General features: G+C 48.1%; 1 protein-coding gene across 8 annotated transcripts; it reads right to left on the bottom strand.

Annotated features, from left to right (window-relative positions):
* Positions 1-645: 645 nt before the first annotated feature.
* thrap3b (thyroid hormone receptor associated protein 3b) lies at positions 646-20,695 on the bottom strand. Of its 8 annotated transcripts, none has more exons than XM_072448297.1 (14): positions 20,677-20,694; positions 16,024-16,163; positions 12,918-13,138; positions 12,707-12,887; positions 11,692-11,884; positions 10,652-10,863; positions 8,091-8,624; positions 6,685-6,842; positions 6,373-6,484; positions 5,588-5,663; positions 5,017-5,162; positions 3,779-4,010; positions 2,802-2,951; positions 646-2,629 (listed from the first exon to the last, which is right to left on the bottom strand). In XM_072448297.1, the coding sequence occupies exons 2-14, from the start codon at positions 16,140-16,142 to the stop codon at positions 2,417-2,419; spliced, it is 2,547 nt and encodes an 848-aa protein (XP_072304398.1). In that variant the 5' UTR covers positions 16,143-16,163; positions 20,677-20,694; the 3' UTR covers positions 646-2,416. The 8 variants fall into 8 exon arrangements, with proteins under 8 accessions (XP_072304398.1, XP_072304401.1, XP_072304402.1 ...); XM_072448300.1 differs by having other exon boundaries at positions 12,918-13,099; XM_072448301.1 differs by having other exon boundaries at positions 12,707-12,884; positions 12,918-13,099.
* Positions 20,696-20,736: the final 41 nt, after the last annotated feature.

The raw sequence follows: 20,736 nt of genomic DNA, 5'->3' as shown, positions 1-20,736 counted from the left end.
CGTGGCAAAATTATTTTTTTTTCTTTCAGTTTGATCAAACACTAAAATTCCCTCCAATTTATTACATCTAAAAGAATAAACAGATTTATATTTAGAAGTTTAATTTATCTCTAAATTTAACAATCTCTCGATAAACATCCTTTTAATTCTGTAAAACAAAGCGACAAAAACACTTTTTAAATGAAGTTAAACCCAAACTTTGAGACAAAAAATGTTTCACTAAATAAAAAAAATGCTGTATTTTTCTACAGTGAAATTTAAAACAGAACAAACTGAATATAACAGCATTGTATCATTTTATTTATCATTTTCATATTTAATTAATATTTTTAGATGTTAAAAAAAAAATCACAATTCAAACACAAAAAAAGTAATTGCATGAATTTAAAATAAAAGCTTTGGTCACAAAAAAACAAACCTATTTTAAACATTTTAATTCTTGAAGACAATGATATAAATGAACATAAGACACTGATGTTCTAGTTCAAGAGTATTTATTATTGACCACGTCCATTTTACGGCAAAACAAAATCATATAAAACAGTCAAAAGTTCAGACACAGGATTAAAGATTTGTTTGTTTCGACTAAAACGAGATAAAAATGTGAAAAACAGAAGACGACACAGACGAGACAGACGGTCGAGCTCAAATCAAAAGACTTTATTGAAAATTAAAAGACGAGAACTTTCAAAGCGGTCGAGGGTAAAAAAGTGTCAAACTAAACGACGCTCTACAGCCGGAGTCGGGAGTGGTTTATCTTTTCACACGTGCAGCACGCGGCGGGAGGCGGAGCTAAAAGTCACACGTGCAGCACTTCATCTGTGGATAACCGACGAAGGGAGGCGGAGCTAAAGGTCACACGGTGCGAGCCGGCGGAGTCACGGCGCGTTGAATCCTCGCGTTTCCGTACGAAGGAGGTTCTCCACACATACATGCTTTACTGTGGACGAGTGGGGCGGGACACAGAGAGCGGGTCCGGGGCGCGAGAGGGGCGGGACACAGAGAGCGGGTCGGGACACAGAGAGCGTGTCGGGACACAGAGCGGGTCGGGACACAGAGCGGGTCGGGACACAGAGCGGGTCGGGACACAGAGAGCGGGTCGGGACACAGAGAGCGTGTCGGGACACAGAGCGGGTCGGGACACAGAGCGGGTCGGGACACAGAGAGCGGGTCGGGACACAGAGAGCGAGTCGGGACACAGAGAGCGAGTCGGGACACAGAGAGCGAGTCGGGACACAGAGAGCGAGTCGGGACACAGAGAGCGAGTCGGGACACAGAGAGCGGGTCGGGACACAGAGAGCGGGTCGGGACACAGAGAGCGGGTCGGGACACAGAGCGGGTCGGGACACAGAGAGCGGGTCGGGACAAAAACACAGACTTTCGAGCGGAAAACTCGTGTGAAATGGTCAAAATCTGCCACTTCCAACACTTCCGTCTTGAGGTGCAGCCGGCGACTTTTCTGGTGGAGACGTTCATTTCTTTGCTCGAAACGTTCCAGAACACGGCATCGAACTGCTTCCATCTCCGTCGGAACGCGAGGCCGAGTTACAGCTCAGATTTGAGTTCGCAGTAAAAATTAAACGTTTTTCGAGGTATTTTTGAGCCATGAAAACGTGACATTTGAGGAAAAGCCGGAGGAAGAACGTCCAGCACCAGGAAAGTTACACACTGAGACTTTAATTAAACAAACTGATCTGTTTCAGTGAAAGAGCCGCCGCCGTGTGCAGAGAACCCGGAACAATCCGCACTCTTGACTCGTGAAAAAGTGAATCGTTCAAGACCAGTTTCGCTGAGGAATTGTCACGATTTAAATTGGAATTTCACATAAAACGCCCGATTATTTCCATCTCGTTTCATCCACGAACATGAGGCCTGAACGCGTTAAACACGAGACGTTAAGACTCCGCTAACGAGCTGCAGCTACAGACTTTACAAAAGAGGAAAAATACTAATACATTTTTAACCAAATAAAAAGGTAACTATGGCGACCGATGGTTCCTGGATGAAGAGCGTTTACGAATAAAGTGAAAAACTGAAGAAAATCAGAAAATATTCCGTTCTTTTTTGACATTTGGAGTCTGTAATTCCACCGTCTTTGGCTGAGAGTCTTTTTTGTTTGCGTTACATAAAATCCAGAGACCGATTATTGGCCGATTAACCGCTTGAGTCGTTTGGGTTCGACTTGGTTTAAATCCTTCTCTCTAAAACGCACGAGCTTCGAACACGTTTAGAAGAATCATCTGGTGGAAAAACCCAAACGCCTGGAATCATATGTCGGGGGAACGTGTTTAAAAAAAAGGAGGTTCGACAAACGCGAGCGTGACTTTTGACTAAACGATCCACGCGTTTCCCTAACGGCGTCCCGACTCCGCACCTGGAGGACTCGCCGCGCCGCGTCTGGGACTCGGCGTCGCGTCTAGGCCTTGGCGTCGCCCGGGCCCTTCTCGTCGCAGCCCTCGTCGTGGATCTCGCCCTCCTCGCCGCCCTGGTACATGTCGTGCGTCCACTTGGGACTGTTGCCGCCGGCGCCGCCCTTGCGGTAGACGAAGCGCCCACGGCGGTTGGGGAACGTGCCCCGCCCCCGCCCGCGGTTGTCCACCCACGTCTTCTCGCCGTCGCGGTCGTCGTGCTGAAAAGAACCAAGGCGGTTAGTCAGGGCGTGCGGGCGTCCGGACTCCAGGACTCGACTTGGAACCTAAGCGGGTTTTTTTTTGTCGTTTTATCGCCTTTTGTGGAGAGCGTTTTTTTGGCATCTTCTCGCGCTCATATTTAGCGTACAGATTGAAGGACTCGGCACTGACCAGGTAGTACTTGCGGCTCTTGGGCGTGTACTCCGGGTCCCACTCTTCCTCCGGGGGGCGCTGCTGGGGGTTCACGTTGGCCGGGTTTCCGTTACTGTTGTTGCCCTGATAGTTTCCTCTGTTCCAGCCTCGGCCTCGCACTCGGGGGAACTGACCAGACGCACAGAGGGACAAGAGTTATTGACCTTTGACCTTCCCGCGCGCTCGTACTTTAGCGTCGTTCGTTTGAGCTGGAACAGGATTCTGCGTTTCTAAAGAGACGTCCGACCCCGAAGTATGTTCAAATGAATTTAATCCTTTTTGGAATGATGTCGTCATAGTGAAGGAGAGGGGGCGGAGCTCTGGAGGCGTGTGGGCGGGGCTTCTGTGCGCCACAGACATTAGTCGGAGTGACCAGAACGACAAACAATTATCCACTTATTAATAGTCAAAACAAACGCATGAAGAACATTTAAACGATTCAGAGTCCAAAGTCTGAGCTCCTCCTCGTTTTTAAAGTTAGTGAAATGTGTTTAAATCAACGTTCAGGTGAAGTCTGAGCTCGTTCAGGTGAAGTCTGAGCTCGTTCAGGTGAAGTCTGAGCTCGTTCAGGTGAAGTCTGAGCTCGTTCAGGTGAAGTCTGAGCTCGTTCAGGTGAAGTCTGAGCTCGTTCAGGTGAAGTCTGAGCTCGTTCAGGTGAAGTCTGAGCTCGTTCAGGTGAAGTCTGAGCTCGTTCAGGTGAAGTCTGAGCTCGTTCAGGTGAAGTCTGAGCTCGTTCAGGTGAAGTCTGAGCTCGTTCAGGTGAAGTCTGAGCTCGTTCAGGTGAAGTCTGAGCTCGTTCAGGTGAAGTCTGAGCTCGTTCAGGTGAAGTCTGAGCTCGTTCAGGTGAAGTCTGAGCTCGTTCAGGTGAAGTCTGAGCTCGTTCAGGTGAAGTCTGAGCTCCTCCTCGTTTATAAAGTCAGTGAGATGCGTTTAAATCATTGTGAGCTCAAACTTACAAATCCGCGTCCTCGTCCTCGCTCCATGCCGTGGCCCTCGTAGTCCCGGGGCCCACGGTTGTCACCGGGGCCGTAGCCGTGCGGGGGGTACCTCTGGTGGGGGTAGCCCTCCTCCAGGTGCTCGGCGGGGCCCTCGCCGTACTCTTTGCCCCTGTACGCCGGGGGATACGGCGAGGGAGAAGAGGAGGAGGAGGAGGAGGAGGGAGAGCGGTCACGCTTCTTCTTCGCTTTTCTGAAGAAAACAAGAGGTTTTATTCTCAAAAACACAAGTGTAAAAGTGTATTTCAGCAGTCGACAAGAAAACCTCGACTGAATAATAATAATAACTTATTTATATAGCGCTTTTCAGTGACTGAAAGACGCTGAATAACGGTTGAAATATAGAAACTGAAGCGATTATTAGTGATAAATGTGAAATTGTTTTTTCTGTTCTGACATTTTGACTTAAGATCGCGTCTTTGGGGAAAATATCTAATTGGGATTTTTCTGACAAGAATTATGATTAAAATTCAATTTACGATTTCTCTTCAAATACAGTATTTTCTGGACTATAAATTGCACCTTTTTTCATCGTTTTGGTCGGGGTGAGACTTACTCTGGAGCGACTTATGTGATATTATTACCGTATTTTCCGCAGTATAAGGCGCACTTAAAAGCTTTTAATTTTCTCTTATAATCCAGCGCCTTATATACGATTCCTTCTGGCTGTGCTTACTGACCTGTAAGCAATTTTGTTTCGCTTAATGCACCTTATAGTGCGGAAAATATGGTCGTTATTTTCACATTTGCAACTGCATTTCATACTCCAGTGGGATGAGTTTGCAGATAGTGCGCTGATATGGGAAAGAATCAATGTAAAAGTGATGTGTCCATCCCGGAGACACTTGTCACGCTGCAATGTCAGATAAATATGGGAAGTAGGGTCTGGAATGCGATGTATGTGGTCTGTAATTTCTTTGTGATTTTAATATGTTGTTTCCTGTTGTGAAGCACTTTGAATTGCGCTCTACAAATAAACTTGCCTGGCTGATGCCCTTATTGTAAACCATTTTAATCAATACAGAAAATGAATTGATGCGTTTTAGAGACACTGCGACGTTAAGTTATTTTCTACAGATTCAAACAGCATTTTACTGCCGCACTACATGCTTTTCCTGACACTCAGATGCTTCATGTTAGCTACATTCTGTGAAAGTCAAACACGATGCGTCTTGAGGCCTCCGGGGGGCGACACCTACTTGGACTTTTTGTGGTGCTTGCCGGCCTTCTCGGAGGACCTCTCGCGGCTGCCTCCGGGACTGCGGCCTTTCCCCGACAGCCTCTTCCTGCGCTCTATGTCCAGACGCAGGTCCATCACGTCGCCTTTGAACTTTTTACCTGAATCCTGCAGGGGGGGGGGGGGGGGAGAAAAGCACAGCGCCCAGTCAGCGAGACACGCCCCGTCACTTAAAACGCGTGGGAAATTCAAAGCACAGAAAGCAATCAAGCCCGCCATTTGTCATGTTATCATACAGTGTGGCCTCTAGATGGTGCTGTAAACATGTTCCTAAAACCATGCATGTGAAGTCTGAGGCTTGATTTTGGGCGTTGAGAGGAATACTTACAAGAGAGAGGCGCTCGGTATCATCTTATTTCCTTTTATTATTCCTTTGGTTGGTTTTTATCATATCAAATACCATATCTCTCTGGACTGGGCTTATAAAACACTTTTGACTTAGACAATTGCGTCCTTTGAAAGAGAAGCAGAGGTTCTGAACATGTGTTTTTGTTGCTTTTTTGGGACATGTCTGGGTAAAAAGACGGGGTCACCTTGAATCCGCTCTCCTCCACCTCCTCAAACAGGCTCGAGTGCCGCTTAAACGCACTGGGCGACACATCGATTCTCCTGCGGGGGAAAAAGAGAAGAGAGGGCGGGTCAGAGGAGGGGCGGGTCGCACGCGAGGGGCGGGGCAATGTTCAACTGCTGAGTGCACGGAAGTGATTGAAAGTGATTGAGTGTGTGAGCAGAAAGAGCGGAGGAGTAAACGTCACGGTTTAACGGTTATTCATGACTGTCACGACCAAAACAAGACATACGTTATCTTTCCTTTGTGTTTACCTAAAGCGCCCCCTAAAGGTCATGCAGTTAGGATAAATATATTTAAAATCTGGCAAAAAATTAAGTCAAAAGTATAACATGTATTTCTGAACACGTTAGCGTGGGCTTTACCCGTGTATTTCTGAACACGTTAGCGTGGGCTTTACCCGTGTATTTCTGAACACGTTAGCGTGGGCTTTACCCGTGTATTTCTGAACACGTTAGCGTGGGCTTTACCCGTGTATTTCTGAACACGTTAGCGTGGGCTTTACCCGTGTATTTCTGAACACGTTAGCGTGGGCTTTACCCGTGTATTTCTGAACACGTTAGCGTGGGCTTTACCCGTGTATTTCTGAACACGTTAGCGTGGGCTTTACCCGTGTATTTCTGAACACGTTAGCGTGGGCTTTACCCGTGTATTTCTGAACACGTTAGCGTGGGCTTTACCCATGTATTTCTGAACACGTTAGCGTGGGCTTTACCCGTGTATTTCTGAACACATTAGCGTCGGCTTTACCTATGTATTTCCGGACTCTTGCGCGGCTTCATCAGTTCCGCCTCCTCGGCTTTCTTTTGGTACAGGGCAAACCTCTCGCTCAGAGTCACGTCTGCGGAGGGGAAGTGCTGAGCTGGAACAACAAGACCACAAAACGCACTTCAAAAACAAACAAACAAAACGGATCAATTTGTTTTGGACCAAAACTTTGCCAGAGACAGCGGAAAGTGTCTCGAGGAAACGTCTGCGCCGAAGGCCGACGTTCGCCGACAGCGTGGGCTAGCGGCGGGGGCTAATGGCGCCGCCCGCACACAACGCCGCCCCCTGCAGTACCTTTGATGTAGTGCACGATGGACACGAGGTGCTGAGCGAACAGCTCTGACGGGCTGCGGCGGCTCGACTGGATGTGCTGGAAAATGGAGCGAAACTCTGCGTCTTTCTTTGACAGACTCGGGTCCCTGGAACCAGAAGTGTCTTTAGAAACAGACGTACTGAAATACAAAAGGGGAAAGACTGTTAAAGGCGCGTGGCAAGCGGCGCGGCGTGTATGTTCAGGACCCGTGCAAACCTGAGCATGCATTTAAACCAGAACGGGTCTGGCGTAAAGGGAGTCGTGTGGTGCAGAAATGACGCTAAAACACAAAAGCTTTTAGAAGTTAATGTCGAGTTTGTAAAAGAAAATGGCAGAAAATGACAGAATTGTAAAATGTAATTTTCTTGTGGAGCTGAAATAAACTAGTTTCCGTCTTATTTAGTCGACTAAAATCCAGCAGAATACGACTTTGGCATCATTTGTTTGGTTTTGTAACAAACTTAACATCTGTAGCTCTGCTGTTTCCCTGAGTTTTGGCGCCATCTACAGGCTGCAGAGGGAATTACACAGGTTAATAATACACTTAAGTTTTCTCTTGAGATTTTACTGCAGAGAAATGCTCAGAACGAGTCTAGAGATGATTTATGGGCTTGAAAACAGCAGAAGATTCTCAGCCTGTTTTTTTTTACACTCAGAGGGAGAAGACTTTCATTAAACTGGTGCGACTGAAGCTAAACGCTACGTGCGACTGAAGCTAAACGCCACGTGCGACTGAAGCTAAACGCCACGTGCGACTGAAGCTAAACGCCACGTGCGACTGAAGCTAAACGCCACGTGCGACTGAAGCTAAACGCCACGTGCGACTGAAGCTAAACGCCACGTGCGACTGAAGCTAAACGCCACGTGCGACTGAAGCTAAACGCCACGTGCGACTGAAGCTAAACGCCACGTGCGACTGAAGCTAAACGCCACGTGCGACTGAAGCTAAACGCCACGTGCGACTGAAGCTAAACGCCACGTGCGACTGAAGCTAAACGCCACGTGCGACTGAAGCTAAACGCCACGTGCGACTGAAGCTAAACGCCACGTGCGACTGAAGCTAAACGCCACGTGCGACTGAGGCTAAACGCCACGTGCGACTGAGGCTAAACGCCACGTGCGACTGAGGCTAAACGCCACGTGCGACTGAAGCTAAACGCCACGTGCGACTGAAGCTAAACGCCACGTGCGACTGAAGCTAAACGCCACGTGCGACTGAAGCTAAACGCCACGTGCGACTGAAGCTAAACGCCACGTGCGACTGAAGCTAAACGCCACGTGTGACTGAAGCTAAACGCCACGTGTGACTGAAGCTAAACGCCACGTGTGACTGAAGCTAAATGCTACTCCAGGTGTTTTACAATGTTAGAACAGGGCGTGTCGTTACCTGGGCAACTCGTCCAGTCCCATGGCGCTGACTTTCTGCTCAAACTCCTCCCTGGAGGCGGCGAGTCTCGGCGGAGACTCGGCGCGCGCGGGGAACGCTCCGGGGAACAGGGGGCGCTCTTTCTCCCGCTGCAGTGAGGGGCTCCTCCTGTTCTTCTCCTTCTTTTCCTTTTTCTTTTTCTCCTCCTTCTTGTGCTTCCGGCGGTAGGGCTCCTCCTCCGGCCCCCCCTCGGGCTCCTCCGCGTCCCGGCGGGCCTTCTCCTTGGCGGGGTAGGACGTCGAGTAGGCGCCGGGCTCGTCCCCCCACTTCCCGAACAGCTCGCGGGCGGAGATGGCGCTCTTGGCCCCGCCCCCCTCCTCCTCCAGGTCGCCCTTTAAAACGTGGGCCTTCAGAAACTCCTCCTCGCCGGCGTCGAAGAACGGCAGCTCTTTGTCGTCCTTCTCACTGAACGACGAGCTGTAAAGGTCGGCCTTGGCCTTGTCCAGCTCTGCGGACGCATCCTCCTCTTTTTTGCCTTTATTTTCGGCCAAAAATCTGAAAGAGAATGAACGAGCCGTTATAGCGTCGGGCGGGGCGGGCGGACTATTTTTAAATGGGGGGGGGATTTTTAAGGCGGAGTTTGTTATATATTTGAGTTTCGAGCAACAATCGTAGACCGTAGCAACGATGGACTCCGGAGTGTGTCGAGCGCAACCCGTAGAATGTGTTTGGCGGTTACTTTGGCACGAACCATTCGCATTTCAGAGCCAAAAATCACGATTCGGATTCGATCGCGACACGTGTACGGCCGGGAAACGCGCATTGGAAAATGTATCATATAGCAATTATTTTGAAACTAACGATTCAAGTCGAAAGAATGTCCAGTGTCGTCGATAAAACTATTGAGAATGAGTTCAAAAAGGAGGAAACGTCTAACGCAATCTCCAAAACGACGAGTATAAAGTGGCATTTCTGCAATTTTGAGGTTCAGTTTAAGAACTTTTACAGACAAATTTTTTGAACATTCCAGAGAAAACGGATGAAAAAGAACTCCACAATTAATTTCTTCAACACTTGGGCTCAGAAACACGAGGAGCAAAAGGTCATCGTGATCAACGTGAGCATCGTTTTTGCGTTTACAGTCGTTATCGGACGCTCTTTTTGGACGCATTTAGAGCTCTAAGCCGCTTTAGAGCCTCCTCGGTCAGCTCCGAGCCGCTTTAGGGCCTCCTCGGTCAGCTCCGAGCCGCTTTAGGGCCTCCTCGGTCAGCTCCGAGCCGCTTTAGGGCCTCCTCGGTCAGCTCCGAGCCGCTTTAGGGCCTCCTCGGTCAGCTCCGAGCCGCTTTAGGGCCTCCTCGGTCAGCTCCGAGCCGCTTTAGAGCCTCCTCGGTCAGCTCCGAGCCGCTTTAGGGCCTCCTCGGTCAGCTCCGAGCAGCTTTAGGGCCTCCTCGGTCAGCTCTGAGCCGCTTTAGGGCCTCCTCGGTCAGCTCCGAGCCGCTTTAGGCCTCCTCGGTCAGCTCCGAGCCGCTTTAGAGCCTCCTCGGTCAGCTCCGAGCCGCTTTAGAGCCTCTTCGGTCAGCTCCGAGCCGCTTTAGGGCCTCCTCGGTCAGCTCCGAGCCGCTTTAGGGCCTCCTCGGTCAGCTCCGAGCCGCTTTAGGGCCTCCTCGGTCAGCTCCGAGCCGCTTTAGGGCCTCCTCGGTCAGCTCCGAGCCGCTTTAGAGCCTCCTCGGTCAGCTCCGAGCCGCTTTAGAGCCTCCTCGGTCAGCTCCGAGCCGCTTTAGGGCCTCCTCGGTCAGCTCCGAGCCGCTTTAGGGCCTCCTCGGTCAGCTCCAAGCCGCTTTAGAGCCTCCTCGGTCAGCTCCGAGCCGCTTTAGGGCCTCCTCGGTCAGCTCCGAGCCGCTTTAGAGCCTCCTCGGTTTCCATTCGTTATTCAAGGAGCAAAAGGTCATCGGTGTCGTGAGCACCGTTTTGTGCTTTTGGAGTTTACAGTCGTAAACGTCTGACGCTCTTTTGACATATTGAGCTTTTACAGGAGAAAATGTGCTCACTTCTAAATTTCCACGTGTCTGATCTGCATAACCGACACAAACGTAGCTTGACATCGTCGTAGGGTTGCGTTTTTGAGCCAAAATCGCGCGTCTAATTCACTTCATTTCAGCCTAAACGCCGCACGCCCTCCCAGAGTCCACCGCCGGCACCGTCCAGGAGGTTTCGGCACCGGCTCCGGTCTAAACGCTGCGGCGGTCAAGTACTTACTGTGCGTTAGAACATTTCTGTACCTTACCGTCATTTTTGAACACAAACATTCAAGAACATTCAAAAACAAAGACTCACATAAGAATACTCACGTCAAAAACCCCCGTCCTAAGAAAATGGGATTTCAAACAACCTCCTCTCAGAACATTTTCAAATCACTTAAAATCACGGCTTTAAAATCGGGACGTTTTTCCATTTTAATTTGTATTCTTCCAAGGGCCTTTGACATTAGGCTAAAAATTAAATGTAAAGTTGGTTAAGACATGAGTGACACATTGAATCGTTCATGTTTGACGGGCGGGCGGAGGCGGAGCCACGACACCTACTTCTTGAAGGCGGCCGAGATCCCGGCTTTGTCGCTCGGCCCGTCCTGCTCGTCCTTCGAGAAGAAGCCGAAGCCTCCGAAGGCGGCGGTCTGTTGCGAGGTTGCCGGGGGAGACGGTTTGGGGGGGGACACCGCGCCTATGGTCCTCCACATGGGGGCGCCAGACCCCGGACCCTTGTTCTCACCGGAAGAGCCCTCCTTTTTAGCAGCCGCCTAAGGGAGGACGAGAGGTGTGGGACGTGCAGGGCCAAAGGTCAAATGTACTGATCCTGTCAGGGCGTGAGGGTGTTCTACCTGTGCTCTGTTAGGGCTGGAGGGTTTAAATACCTGATGTGGGTGTTCTACCTGTGCTCGGTCTGGGCTGGAGGGGTTGAATACCTGATAGGGGTGTTCTACCTGTGCTCGATCTGGGCTGGAGGGGTTGAATACCTGATAGGGGTGTTCTACCTGTGCTCGATCTGGGCTGGAGGGGTTGAATACCTGATGTGGGTGTTCTACCTGTGCTCGATCTGGGCTGGAGGGGTTAACTACCTGATGTGGGTGTTCTACCTGTGCTCGATCTGGGCTGGAGGGGTTTAATACCTGATGTGAGTGTTCTACCTGTGCTCGATCTGGGCTGGAGGGGTTAACTACCTGATAGGGGTGTTCTACCTGTGCTCGATCTGGGCTGGAGGGGTTAAATACCTGATGTGGGTGTTCTACCTGTGCTCGATCTGGGCTGGAGGGGTTAAATACCTGATAAGGGTGTTCTACCTGTGCTCGGTCTGGGCTGGAGGGGTTAAATACCTGATAGGGGTGTTCTACCTGTGCTCGATCTGGGCTGGAGGGGTTAAATACCTGATGTGGGTGTTCTACCTGTGCTCGATCTGGGCTGGAGGGGTTAAATACCTGATAAGGGTGTTCTACCTGTGCTCGGTCTGGGCTGGAGGGGTTAAATACCTGATAAGGGTGTTGTACCTGTGCTCGGTCTGGGCTGGAGGGGTTAAATACCTGATAAGGGTGTTCTACCTGTGCTCGGTCTGGGCTGGAGGGGTTAAATACCTGATAGGGGTGTTCTACCTGTGCTCGATCAGGGCTGGAGGGTTTGGGACTGGCGTCGTAGTCAATCCACTTTCCCCCTGAGGCCTTTTCGATGGCGCTGCCCTCGACTCCAGGTTTAGTTCCTGGACTTTCCACAGACTTCTTGTGATCCTTTCCACCTTTACCTTTGCGGTGGTGAGAAGACGAACGGGACCTGGAGAAGGGACATTTAGAGAAAAGCATGTTTAATCAACATTCTTTTCATGTAAAATTGTGATGCCCTGACCCAGTTTTTTGGCTGATAATCAGACACCAATCTATACATGTTTCCAATAACGAGTCAATGCCAATCATCTCATTTTATGTGCTTAATAACATTTATTTTTAGGCCAATTCTTCTTCTCCCCTCGCATTGTTTTCTTGTTTCTTATTTAAAATTTGTCTGTGTGGCCTCCTCAGTCAGCTCTAAGCCACTTTAGAGCCTCCTCAGTCAGCACCAAGCCGCTTTAGAGCCTCCTCAGTCAGCTCCAAGCCGCTTTAGAGCCTCCTCAGTCAGCTATAAGCCGCTTTAGAGCCTCCTCAGTCAGCTCCAAGCCGCTTTAGAGCCTCCTCAGTCAGCTCCAAGCCGCTTTAGAGCCTCCTCAGTCAGCTATAAGCCGCTTTAGAGCCTCCTCAGTCAGCTCCAAGCCGCTTTAGAGCCTCCTCAGTCAGCACCAAGCCGCTTTAGAGCCTCCTCAGTCAGCTCCAAGCCGCTTTAGAGCCTCCTCAGTCAGCTATAAGCCGCTTTAGAGCCTCCTCAGTCAGCTCCAAGCCGCTTTAGAGCCTCCTCAGTCAGCTCCAAGCCGCTTTAGAGCCTCCTCAGTCAGCTATAAGCCGCTTTAGAGCCTCCTCAGTCAGCACCAAGCCGCTTTAGAGCCTCCTCAGTCAGCACCAAGCCGCTTTAGAGCCTCCTCAGTCAGCTATAAGCCACTTTAGAGCCTCCTCGGTCAGCTATAAGCCGCTTTAGAGCCAAACATCCCAGTTCGTTGTTGCGTACCTGGAGGAGTAGGATCTGGACCTCCTGGACCTCCTGGAGCCCCGGGATGAGGACCGGTCAGAGTACCTGGACCTGGACCTGCTCCCGGACCTCTTTCTGGACCTGGATCGTGACCGGCCTCTGCGCGGGCTGTGGTCTTTGTCGTGCCAGCCGCCGCCACCGCCTCCACCACCGCCGCCTCCTCCTCCACCACCTCCACCACCACCACCACCGCCCTGCCAGTTGGACTTGTAGCCGTAGCCGCCGCCGCCACCTCCCCGGTTTTGGTAGTGGCCCCCGCGGTGGTGGTATCCGCGGTTACGGCCCCGGTAGTGGAAGGGCCTCCGGTAGCCACGGTTGTAGCCGCGGTTGTACCCGCCGCGGTTGTTCTGGTAGTCTCTGGACGGGTAGTTCCTGTAGGATGGAGAGTATGAGCGAGAACGCGATCTGGAGCTGTGGAAAAGAGAAAAGGAAAAGTGGACCTTTAAGATGACTACACTACGGCTGGGTTCAACTTTCTATTGAGTCACATTTTGGGGAAAATGTGGTAAATGGTAAAGCCAATATAGCTTATGCCACTAAATTTGGCGGAGGGGACAGTTTGCTTTCTTTGTTGGATCTTATGGTGGGTCAGTCACCTGCTTTTTGCTTCTCGCTGCTTTGCCTGAACTCTTGGTACCTGGTACAAACTTAAACTAAAGGCTTTGGACGTTCTTCCTGAAAGCTGACTGCTTGTTTCGTAACAAGTAACTTTCATTCATCGGTGCAAGAAACAAACATTCAAGTGCCCGTGTGCGGTTTGGAAGCACGAGAAACCAGTTTGAACAGCGCCCCGCCCACTTGGTCCATTCCGTCCCGCCGTGGCCCAGAAACACGGCCTCGTGCAGCTGCGCCGCATCGTTCACCGGTCCACGCCTACTTTTGACGATGCACCGCGAGCCGCAATCGCCCGTCAGTGTTTACCCATGATTCTTAGCGAACAATGTGCCCGACAAAACGAGGCGATCCTGTCCCGTCGCCTCGGTTTAGTTCATGCTGAGCAACACGTGTAGATTATGTAATCAGTCTAATATTATTTGTGATTTAGCTGCTTTTACCACAACATGATGTAAACAGCATTTATTGTGACCGGACTTAATTACTATCAGGTACAGGCTTTTTATTTAAGGCATTTAAGAAGCATAAAGCCGTTTCTCTTTCCATTACGTTTGCAGAAAATGCACGACTCTGCTAAAAACACTGCTTCTAACAACGCATTGAAATGTCAGAACGTTACAAGCTGCCGCGCCAAATCTGGTCAGCAGAGGGCAGCGTTGCAACTCCAGTCCTTAAGACGTTTCCTACAAGACACCAATCCGACTGGCACAACTCTTCTGCACTTCCTGGTTGTGAATTCAAAGAAAACAACAATTGCTTCAGTTCAGAACGTGGCGGACGAAACACCACAGACGCTTTTGACGGATCGTTTAGAGCTCAAATCTGCAGCGGGCGAGACTCTGGTGACCACTCCGCGCGTTTACGGTGTCAAAAATGCACAAGAACTCGAGCGTTTGGCGGCGCTCGCAATAAAAAGGTCTCTACTCACCCATTGGCTTTCATTGATACAGAGAAACGGCGCTCTAATGAGGCACTAAACGTGGTATTCCCATTCGAAAGAGGCGTGAATGAACAGGACAAGTGCGTAGGCTTGTGTTGTTCACAGGCGGAGAGAGGGAGGGAGGGAAGGAGGCGGGGCAGAGAGGGAGGCGGGACAGAGAGAGCGAGAGAGAGAGAATGGTGCGGTCACATCTCAAATATCTTCGACCCGAGCGGACAAACGAGCGCGGCTGTCGAGTAGCTTCGCAGAAAACGCCGGGTTCAAGTTACCGTTATGTCAAATTAAAAAGCTCGTTATAATTGTATAATTAGACGGGCCGTGGGACGGTGGCGTGAAGCCGGCCCTCAGAACTTTCACCCGCAAGACGACAGCTGCGATGTTCGGGCGGAAAGGAACGCGCAGATGTGCAAAAAAAAGTGAATAAACTCCAGATTCACTTTTTAATCTTCACGGCAAACTCACTTAATTTATCAATGAATCTTCATTAAACCAGGTGAAAATACACAATGCCTTCCATACTTCTCCTTTTTGCATAAACATAATATAGTCTAAATAAAACAGTCCACGAAAGACAAATTTGTCGACATTCGACAAAAGAAACGTCTCGAAAAGCCAACGTTTTGTTCATTCAAGACCATATTTTATTTGCATTTCTGACTCTGATCTGTGTTAAAGATGTAAAAACGACAACAGCCAAAACCTCAAACGACAACAACAACAACAAGAGGAGACACTTTGGAGATTCAGACACTTCTTTGTCGACTTAAATCCCTGAACAAACGCTCTGGCGATGCATCAAAGTTCAATCTTCCACATAAATAACCTTTTTCCTTCATGAAAACGTCATCGGGGCGAAAGCGAAACCTCAAACGAGGCTTCATTAAACCACAAACAAGTAAAACTGCACATGGGATTTTAAACGTTTCAGCCGGGATGTAAGGCCACGCCGGTGTTGACAAAGGGAGTCGCATGTGACAGTAAAACAACTTGAGCGACGAGGCAAAGGTTAAGTCAATGCAGACTAGGACGTGTCCCAGTGGAGGGACATCCTCCTCGGGCGTAGAAGTGGAAATATACTTTTATTACAGCGCTGAGCGGTTTGTGTTTATACAGTCAGAACATAACAGAATGTTCAACGCTGGGATTTCACTATATAATGTTTTACACCAAGAACAAACCGTAAAATCCTTCATTTTCTCGTTCAAATTGTCTCAAAACTTTTAGTTTGTGACCAGCTTTATGGATGCATCAGTTAATATTACACTTAATTATGTAAGTAAATACAAACGGACAGATAAACAAGCTTTATTTGTGTTTAGTTTGTATTGATATGATCTATTTTTGCTTCTGAAATGGTCACGGACGTTACTTTTTCGTCCGTGCGATTGAGAAAAATCCGACGTTCAAAGTTCACATTATGAAACGCGCCGAGGAGAATCGACAAACACTCAAACGTGAACCAACGGACTGTTCCGGAACGAGTTTGCTCGGCTCTAGAGCTCGAAGTTTAGAGCTCGGAGTTTAGAGCTTCTCGCGCAGAAGACGGTGAGATGTTCCGTCCGCGGCCGATCGTGTCCGTTCAAACTGATTTCTCGTGTCCGGTCACCCCTCTACATTCTGAGCCTGTCCATGTCAAACAAAAACTGGTGCGAAGCTGAACGTCTCGCGTGTCGGGGAAGTAAAAGAGAAAGTGTGAGGAAAGAGTGTGAAACCAAACCAGCTTCTGACGTACTTGGCAGACCTGTAGCGGCGCTTCCTGGACCGCGACCGGGACCGACTCCGGGACGGGGACCGGGAGTACGACCGGGACCGGGATCTGGACTTGGACCGGGACTTCATCGGGGACCCCGGCTTAGACATGGCTGCTGGTCTGCGTCACGCCTGGGGAGGAGGGGCAAACGCAGGAGGAGGGAACGTTAGCGGCGAATGGAACACGCCAGACAAATCGAAGAGTTTTTTTAGTCGTTTTGGCGGGAAAAACGGATCATTTCGACGCCACGAGGACTAAAAAACACTTCAAAATAAGAGCCAGGTTTTGATTCAAAAACACTTCCGGAAATGTCAAACGTTAGTCTTTTCATTCGAAGCTTCATTAGCGTCTGAAATTATTAGAGTCAATATTAGTTTATTGAACATGTCAGTATTGATCAAGACGAGAACTGAGAGGATTAAATAGACTCATCGTGACTCTAAATAATCGCAGTCATATTCTAATCAATCTGTTTAAGAGTTTTTACGTCCAAAAAGAACAAAAAAGGCAGTAAAAATGACTAAATACGTCTTGTTTTCATCCATGAGACACTTGTACATGTTCCCTCGAGGCCGTCACCAGATTTCAACTCTAATTTGGTTATTTTGCATTTAAAAAGCTTCGGTGTTCGACAGAAATAATCGCAGACCAGTCGAAGACAATGGTTCGTTGCCGCTCGAATAAGGACAGAATAAATATACCGTATTCTCCGCACTATAAGCCGCACTATAAGCCTTTAATTTTATCAATAAACGACTCCTTATAATCCAGTGCCCTTTATATGTGGATTAATTCTAGTTCTATTTACTGACCGACGCAATTTTGTGTGGTACACGTTATGTTTCACTTAGCGCGCCTTATTTATGAAAAACGATCCAATATAAACCATTCTCGACAGTGCTCCTTATAATCCAGTGCTCCTTGTAATGTGGAAAATACGCTAAAGTGCGACAAGAAGGACAAACATCTTTGCTGTGAGCAGACAGAGCTTCTGTCCACGTGGCACACTTTCACCCGCCGTGGGCCTCGGAGCAGCACCACCGACCCGCAACCGACTCTCAGCTGCACTAATGCCGCACTGTGGGGCTTTTCTGAGGAGGAGATGGGGGCCAGGGATGGTGGGGGGCCCAGGCTTTCGGTGCCATTTGGTCAGATGTTCCTTTAGACAGACCAGTGCGGGGGTGAACATCTCGGGAGACCAAGCGCGCCCTTTTCAAGTCCCTCCAACATGGATGGAAACGTGAGCTGAACCTTCACGGATCCTCACACGTGGAGCTGGTCTCTGGAGCTTTAAAGGGACCGTCTCCGTGGCAACAGCGCCGCGGGGAATCACATGTTTTTCTCCGATTAGAAGTCTCATTAGAAGTACAAGTTCGGACATGTAGACGATTCCGTACTCAACAACAATAAAGGCGTTTAATGTTGCAATAGTGTCAAGCGGCTGGTGTGAAGGATCTGCTGCGAGACAGACAGATAAATGACATAATACCGTATTTTCCGGACTATAAGTTGCACCTTATATTTAAAACTTATACTCCAGAGCGGCTTATGTGATATTAGTTGTTATTTTCACACTGCATTTCATACTCCAGTGTGACTTATATATGTGTTTTTCTTCTCTTTTATGCATTTTTTGGCTGGTGCCAAAATACGGTAATCCTGACCATTTTAGAAGAAAAAATGTCAATCTACAGCGCAACAACTAGACATAAATGTACAGAACTTTTTTTAATCTGTCTGTTTTTGTCACGTTTAACTTAATTTCATCTTTAAGAAGGTTTAATTTCGTAAAGTCGCACACAAACTTGAGGAACAGTCACGTTTAGAGCACGGAAATGAAAAAATAAAGATTTCGCCGTCGTTCAGTCTCAATAATCGTTAAATTGTGATGTCATAACTCTAACATTCGACATCACAACATCTCTAGTTCAGGCAGATCACGGTGTAAAGTGAGCTCCTGTGTGTTTGCTCAGACTCTGGAGCTAGAACTGGACTAAACAGGAAGCAGAGGAACACGATCCAGTCGAGAGAACGTGTGTCACAATCACGCATTTTATTTATAGAATGCGCTGTTTCTTTTCTTTCCTTTGTTTGGCGGCGACAGAAACCTGAGAGTCCCGGTGCAGACCCCTGGGGGCCCCTTTTGTCTGCCAGAAGAGGCTGTATTCAAATGAGAGCCACACGACATCACACGTCTGACTCTTTTAACACTTCAATTTGAATCTTAAACCTTAAAGTCACAAAACAACAACAACAAACATAAGTGGCACCAGCCAAAAAATGCATAATTCTTAACGGTTAAATTAAATGTGACAAAAAACCGAGCAGATTTTTTTTTAAGTTCTTTACATTTACGTCCAGTTGTTGGGCTGTAGATTGAAATTGTATTTTTTTCCCCCCAAAATCGTCAGGATTACCATATTTTACGGAGTATAAGTCGCACCAGCCCAAAAATGCATAAAAGAGAAGAAAAAACACATATATAAGTCGCACTGGAGTATAAAATGCAGTTGCAAGTGTGAAAATAACAACTAATATCACATATAAGTCGCTCCGGAGTACAAGTATACAAGTATAAGTCGCACCCCGGGCAAAACTATGAAAAAAGGTGGCACTTATAGCCCAGAATATACGGTAATCATTCTTTTCTCGAGTCTCTGAGGCACAAATGCAGTGGATCTGTCATTCTCAGGTCGAGTCGTTTAACCGGCGGCCATGGAAACGGGTTCAGGTTGTAAATAATACACGTCTCGACTTTGGAGCTGCAGAAAGAGCCACGACCTGAAGCTACGAGCGCGGAACGCTTCCAATCCAGTCCAACCGGCCCAGAACGCACAGAACGTCACCGTCGAGGATTCTTCTCGCTCGGGGCTAAAGTCTGAGCGCATCTCAGACTGCGGATTAGCATCAAGACGACCTCGTTACATTTGCATCAAGTCGATAGAAAATTCCGCAGTAAAAAAATGGCAACTCCCGGTGTGAAACAAAGGGAAGTCAAAGCCGCTTTAGTCTGCGACACGGGAACAAAGTAAAGAGCCGGAGTCGTTTAGCAAAAGCTCAAACTTAATTAACGTATGTCGGTGTAATCCCTCATTCGTCCAGGCGTGTTCCATAGTAGAAAAAGCTTCAGTTGTAGTCATCTGGACTCAGTTTGAAAAAATAGACATTTCGACTCTCATCCAAGAGTCATTGTCAATAAAAGAATTTAGATCGAGAACTCCGATATTAATACTGTTCTGTGGTAAGACCCGCCCATTGGGAGGAGCCTTCCGTTACGTTAATTAACGTGAGAAATAGAATGTTTTAATGCGACTTAATGTTGGATTCTCGACTAAAAACAGTTCTGTTTAGCCGTGCGCGCGACCGAAACAACTTTATCTGCACTCTGACCTTTCAAAATAAAGTTTGCCTTGTGCTTTAAATGCGTCTTTCGCGTTCTATAAAGAAGTGGCGTGCCAAAACATCGAAATATCAATATACATCGTGATACTAAACTTGGTGATAAAGTATCGATATCGTGGGTGGCCGTATCGATACATCGCCACGAGTTGTTACTGAATAAATTCACGCTACAATTTTGTTGCTGGTTCAAAGAAATTAAACTTGTTTACGCAAAATCTTAAAACCCATCACGTTTCGACTATTTTGACGATTAAAACGGGCGTGTTTCGTTGCTTGTGCAAGTCGCATTTAAAGAAAAATTGTTAAAATGTATCGGGTTCTTTAAAAAAATCACAATGTATCGTGGAATATCATGAGCGATGCATCACGATCATCGATTATCACACGTATCGTGCTATCGTATACACCGTCCCTGTTCAATAACGCAAATAAACATAATAACGCTGAACATGTTTATGGTCTTTATAAGTCACCCATGTGTTAGACTCTGAACCCACTTTCACATCCACGCCGAGCGCACAATAGTTTAGCCAATAACCATGGCAACAACAAAAACAAACATCATAGAACTTCCAGTAGAGAAAGAATAGATTTGGTTTGAAAATGTTAAATAAATGCTGTTTTCTAGCCTTGAAACTATATTTGTTGTAAAATGAAGGGCCAACATTTCAAGTATTTGTGCATAAATAAATTATAAATGTTAGAAATACTGTATATACAATGTTACACGTGTTTAAACCAGGATCACGTGGTTTACAATGGCCAAACGTCGCACGGATTTATCATATTCTGTGATATTCTGAGGTTAAAAGTCACATTACGTTCCATTTCACTTTATGACTTCATTCTAGAATAGTCATGCATTTATTACAAACTTTAAAGCGGTTTTAAATATGCAAAAATGCAGGTTTACGCGTCGCTCGGCTGGTTCTAGTTCTAGTTAAAACGAGGTAAAAGACTAAATTAACGTGATTTTAGCTAAACCCAGCTCACGATTACACTTCCAACATTAATCCTCAGACATTTCTCTTTTCGAAACACATAAATATAACCGTTAAACATCATAAACACGGCCTGCAAGTCGCACGAAAGCCTCTTACACTGAATGACTGCACGAGCCCCGCTGCAGGACGCGAAAACGTGAAGGGAAAACGCCATTTTACATCGCCACAGTCGGCGCCAAAACACCGCGGATTAAAGCCCACCCGCGGCGGCCTCGCGTCCCCCCGCCGGCGCCGTTACCTGTCCGCGTCCGTCCGTCCGGTCACGCGCTCCGTTCAAGGGGAAGTACGGGAGAGAAGT

This window comes from Eucyclogobius newberryi, unplaced genomic scaffold (genome assembly GCF_026437365.1).
Source record: "Eucyclogobius newberryi isolate DKJ021-1_F unplaced genomic scaffold, fEucNew1.0.hap1 SCAF_16, whole genome shotgun sequence".
NCBI classification, from domain to species: Eukaryota; Metazoa; Chordata; class Actinopteri; order Gobiiformes; family Gobiidae; genus Eucyclogobius; species Eucyclogobius newberryi.
This window is presented reverse-complemented; position numbering and strand designations above follow the sequence as displayed.

Bases quoted from the DNA above. Each gene is read 5' to 3' on its own strand.
- thrap3b (XM_072448294.1), bottom strand. From the start codon at position 16,142: ATGTCTAAGCCGGGGTCCCCGATGAAGTCCCGGTCCAAGTCCAGATCC. The intron at 10,864-11,691 runs GTATTTAACCCC...GTCCTCCCTTAG, and splicing joins AGGTAGAACACCCCTATCAG to GCGGCTGCTAAAAAGGAGGG. The intron at 5,163-5,587 runs GTGACCCCGTCT...CCCCCCCTGCAG, and splicing joins TGGAGGAGAGCGGATTCAAG to GATTCAGGTAAAAAGTTCAA.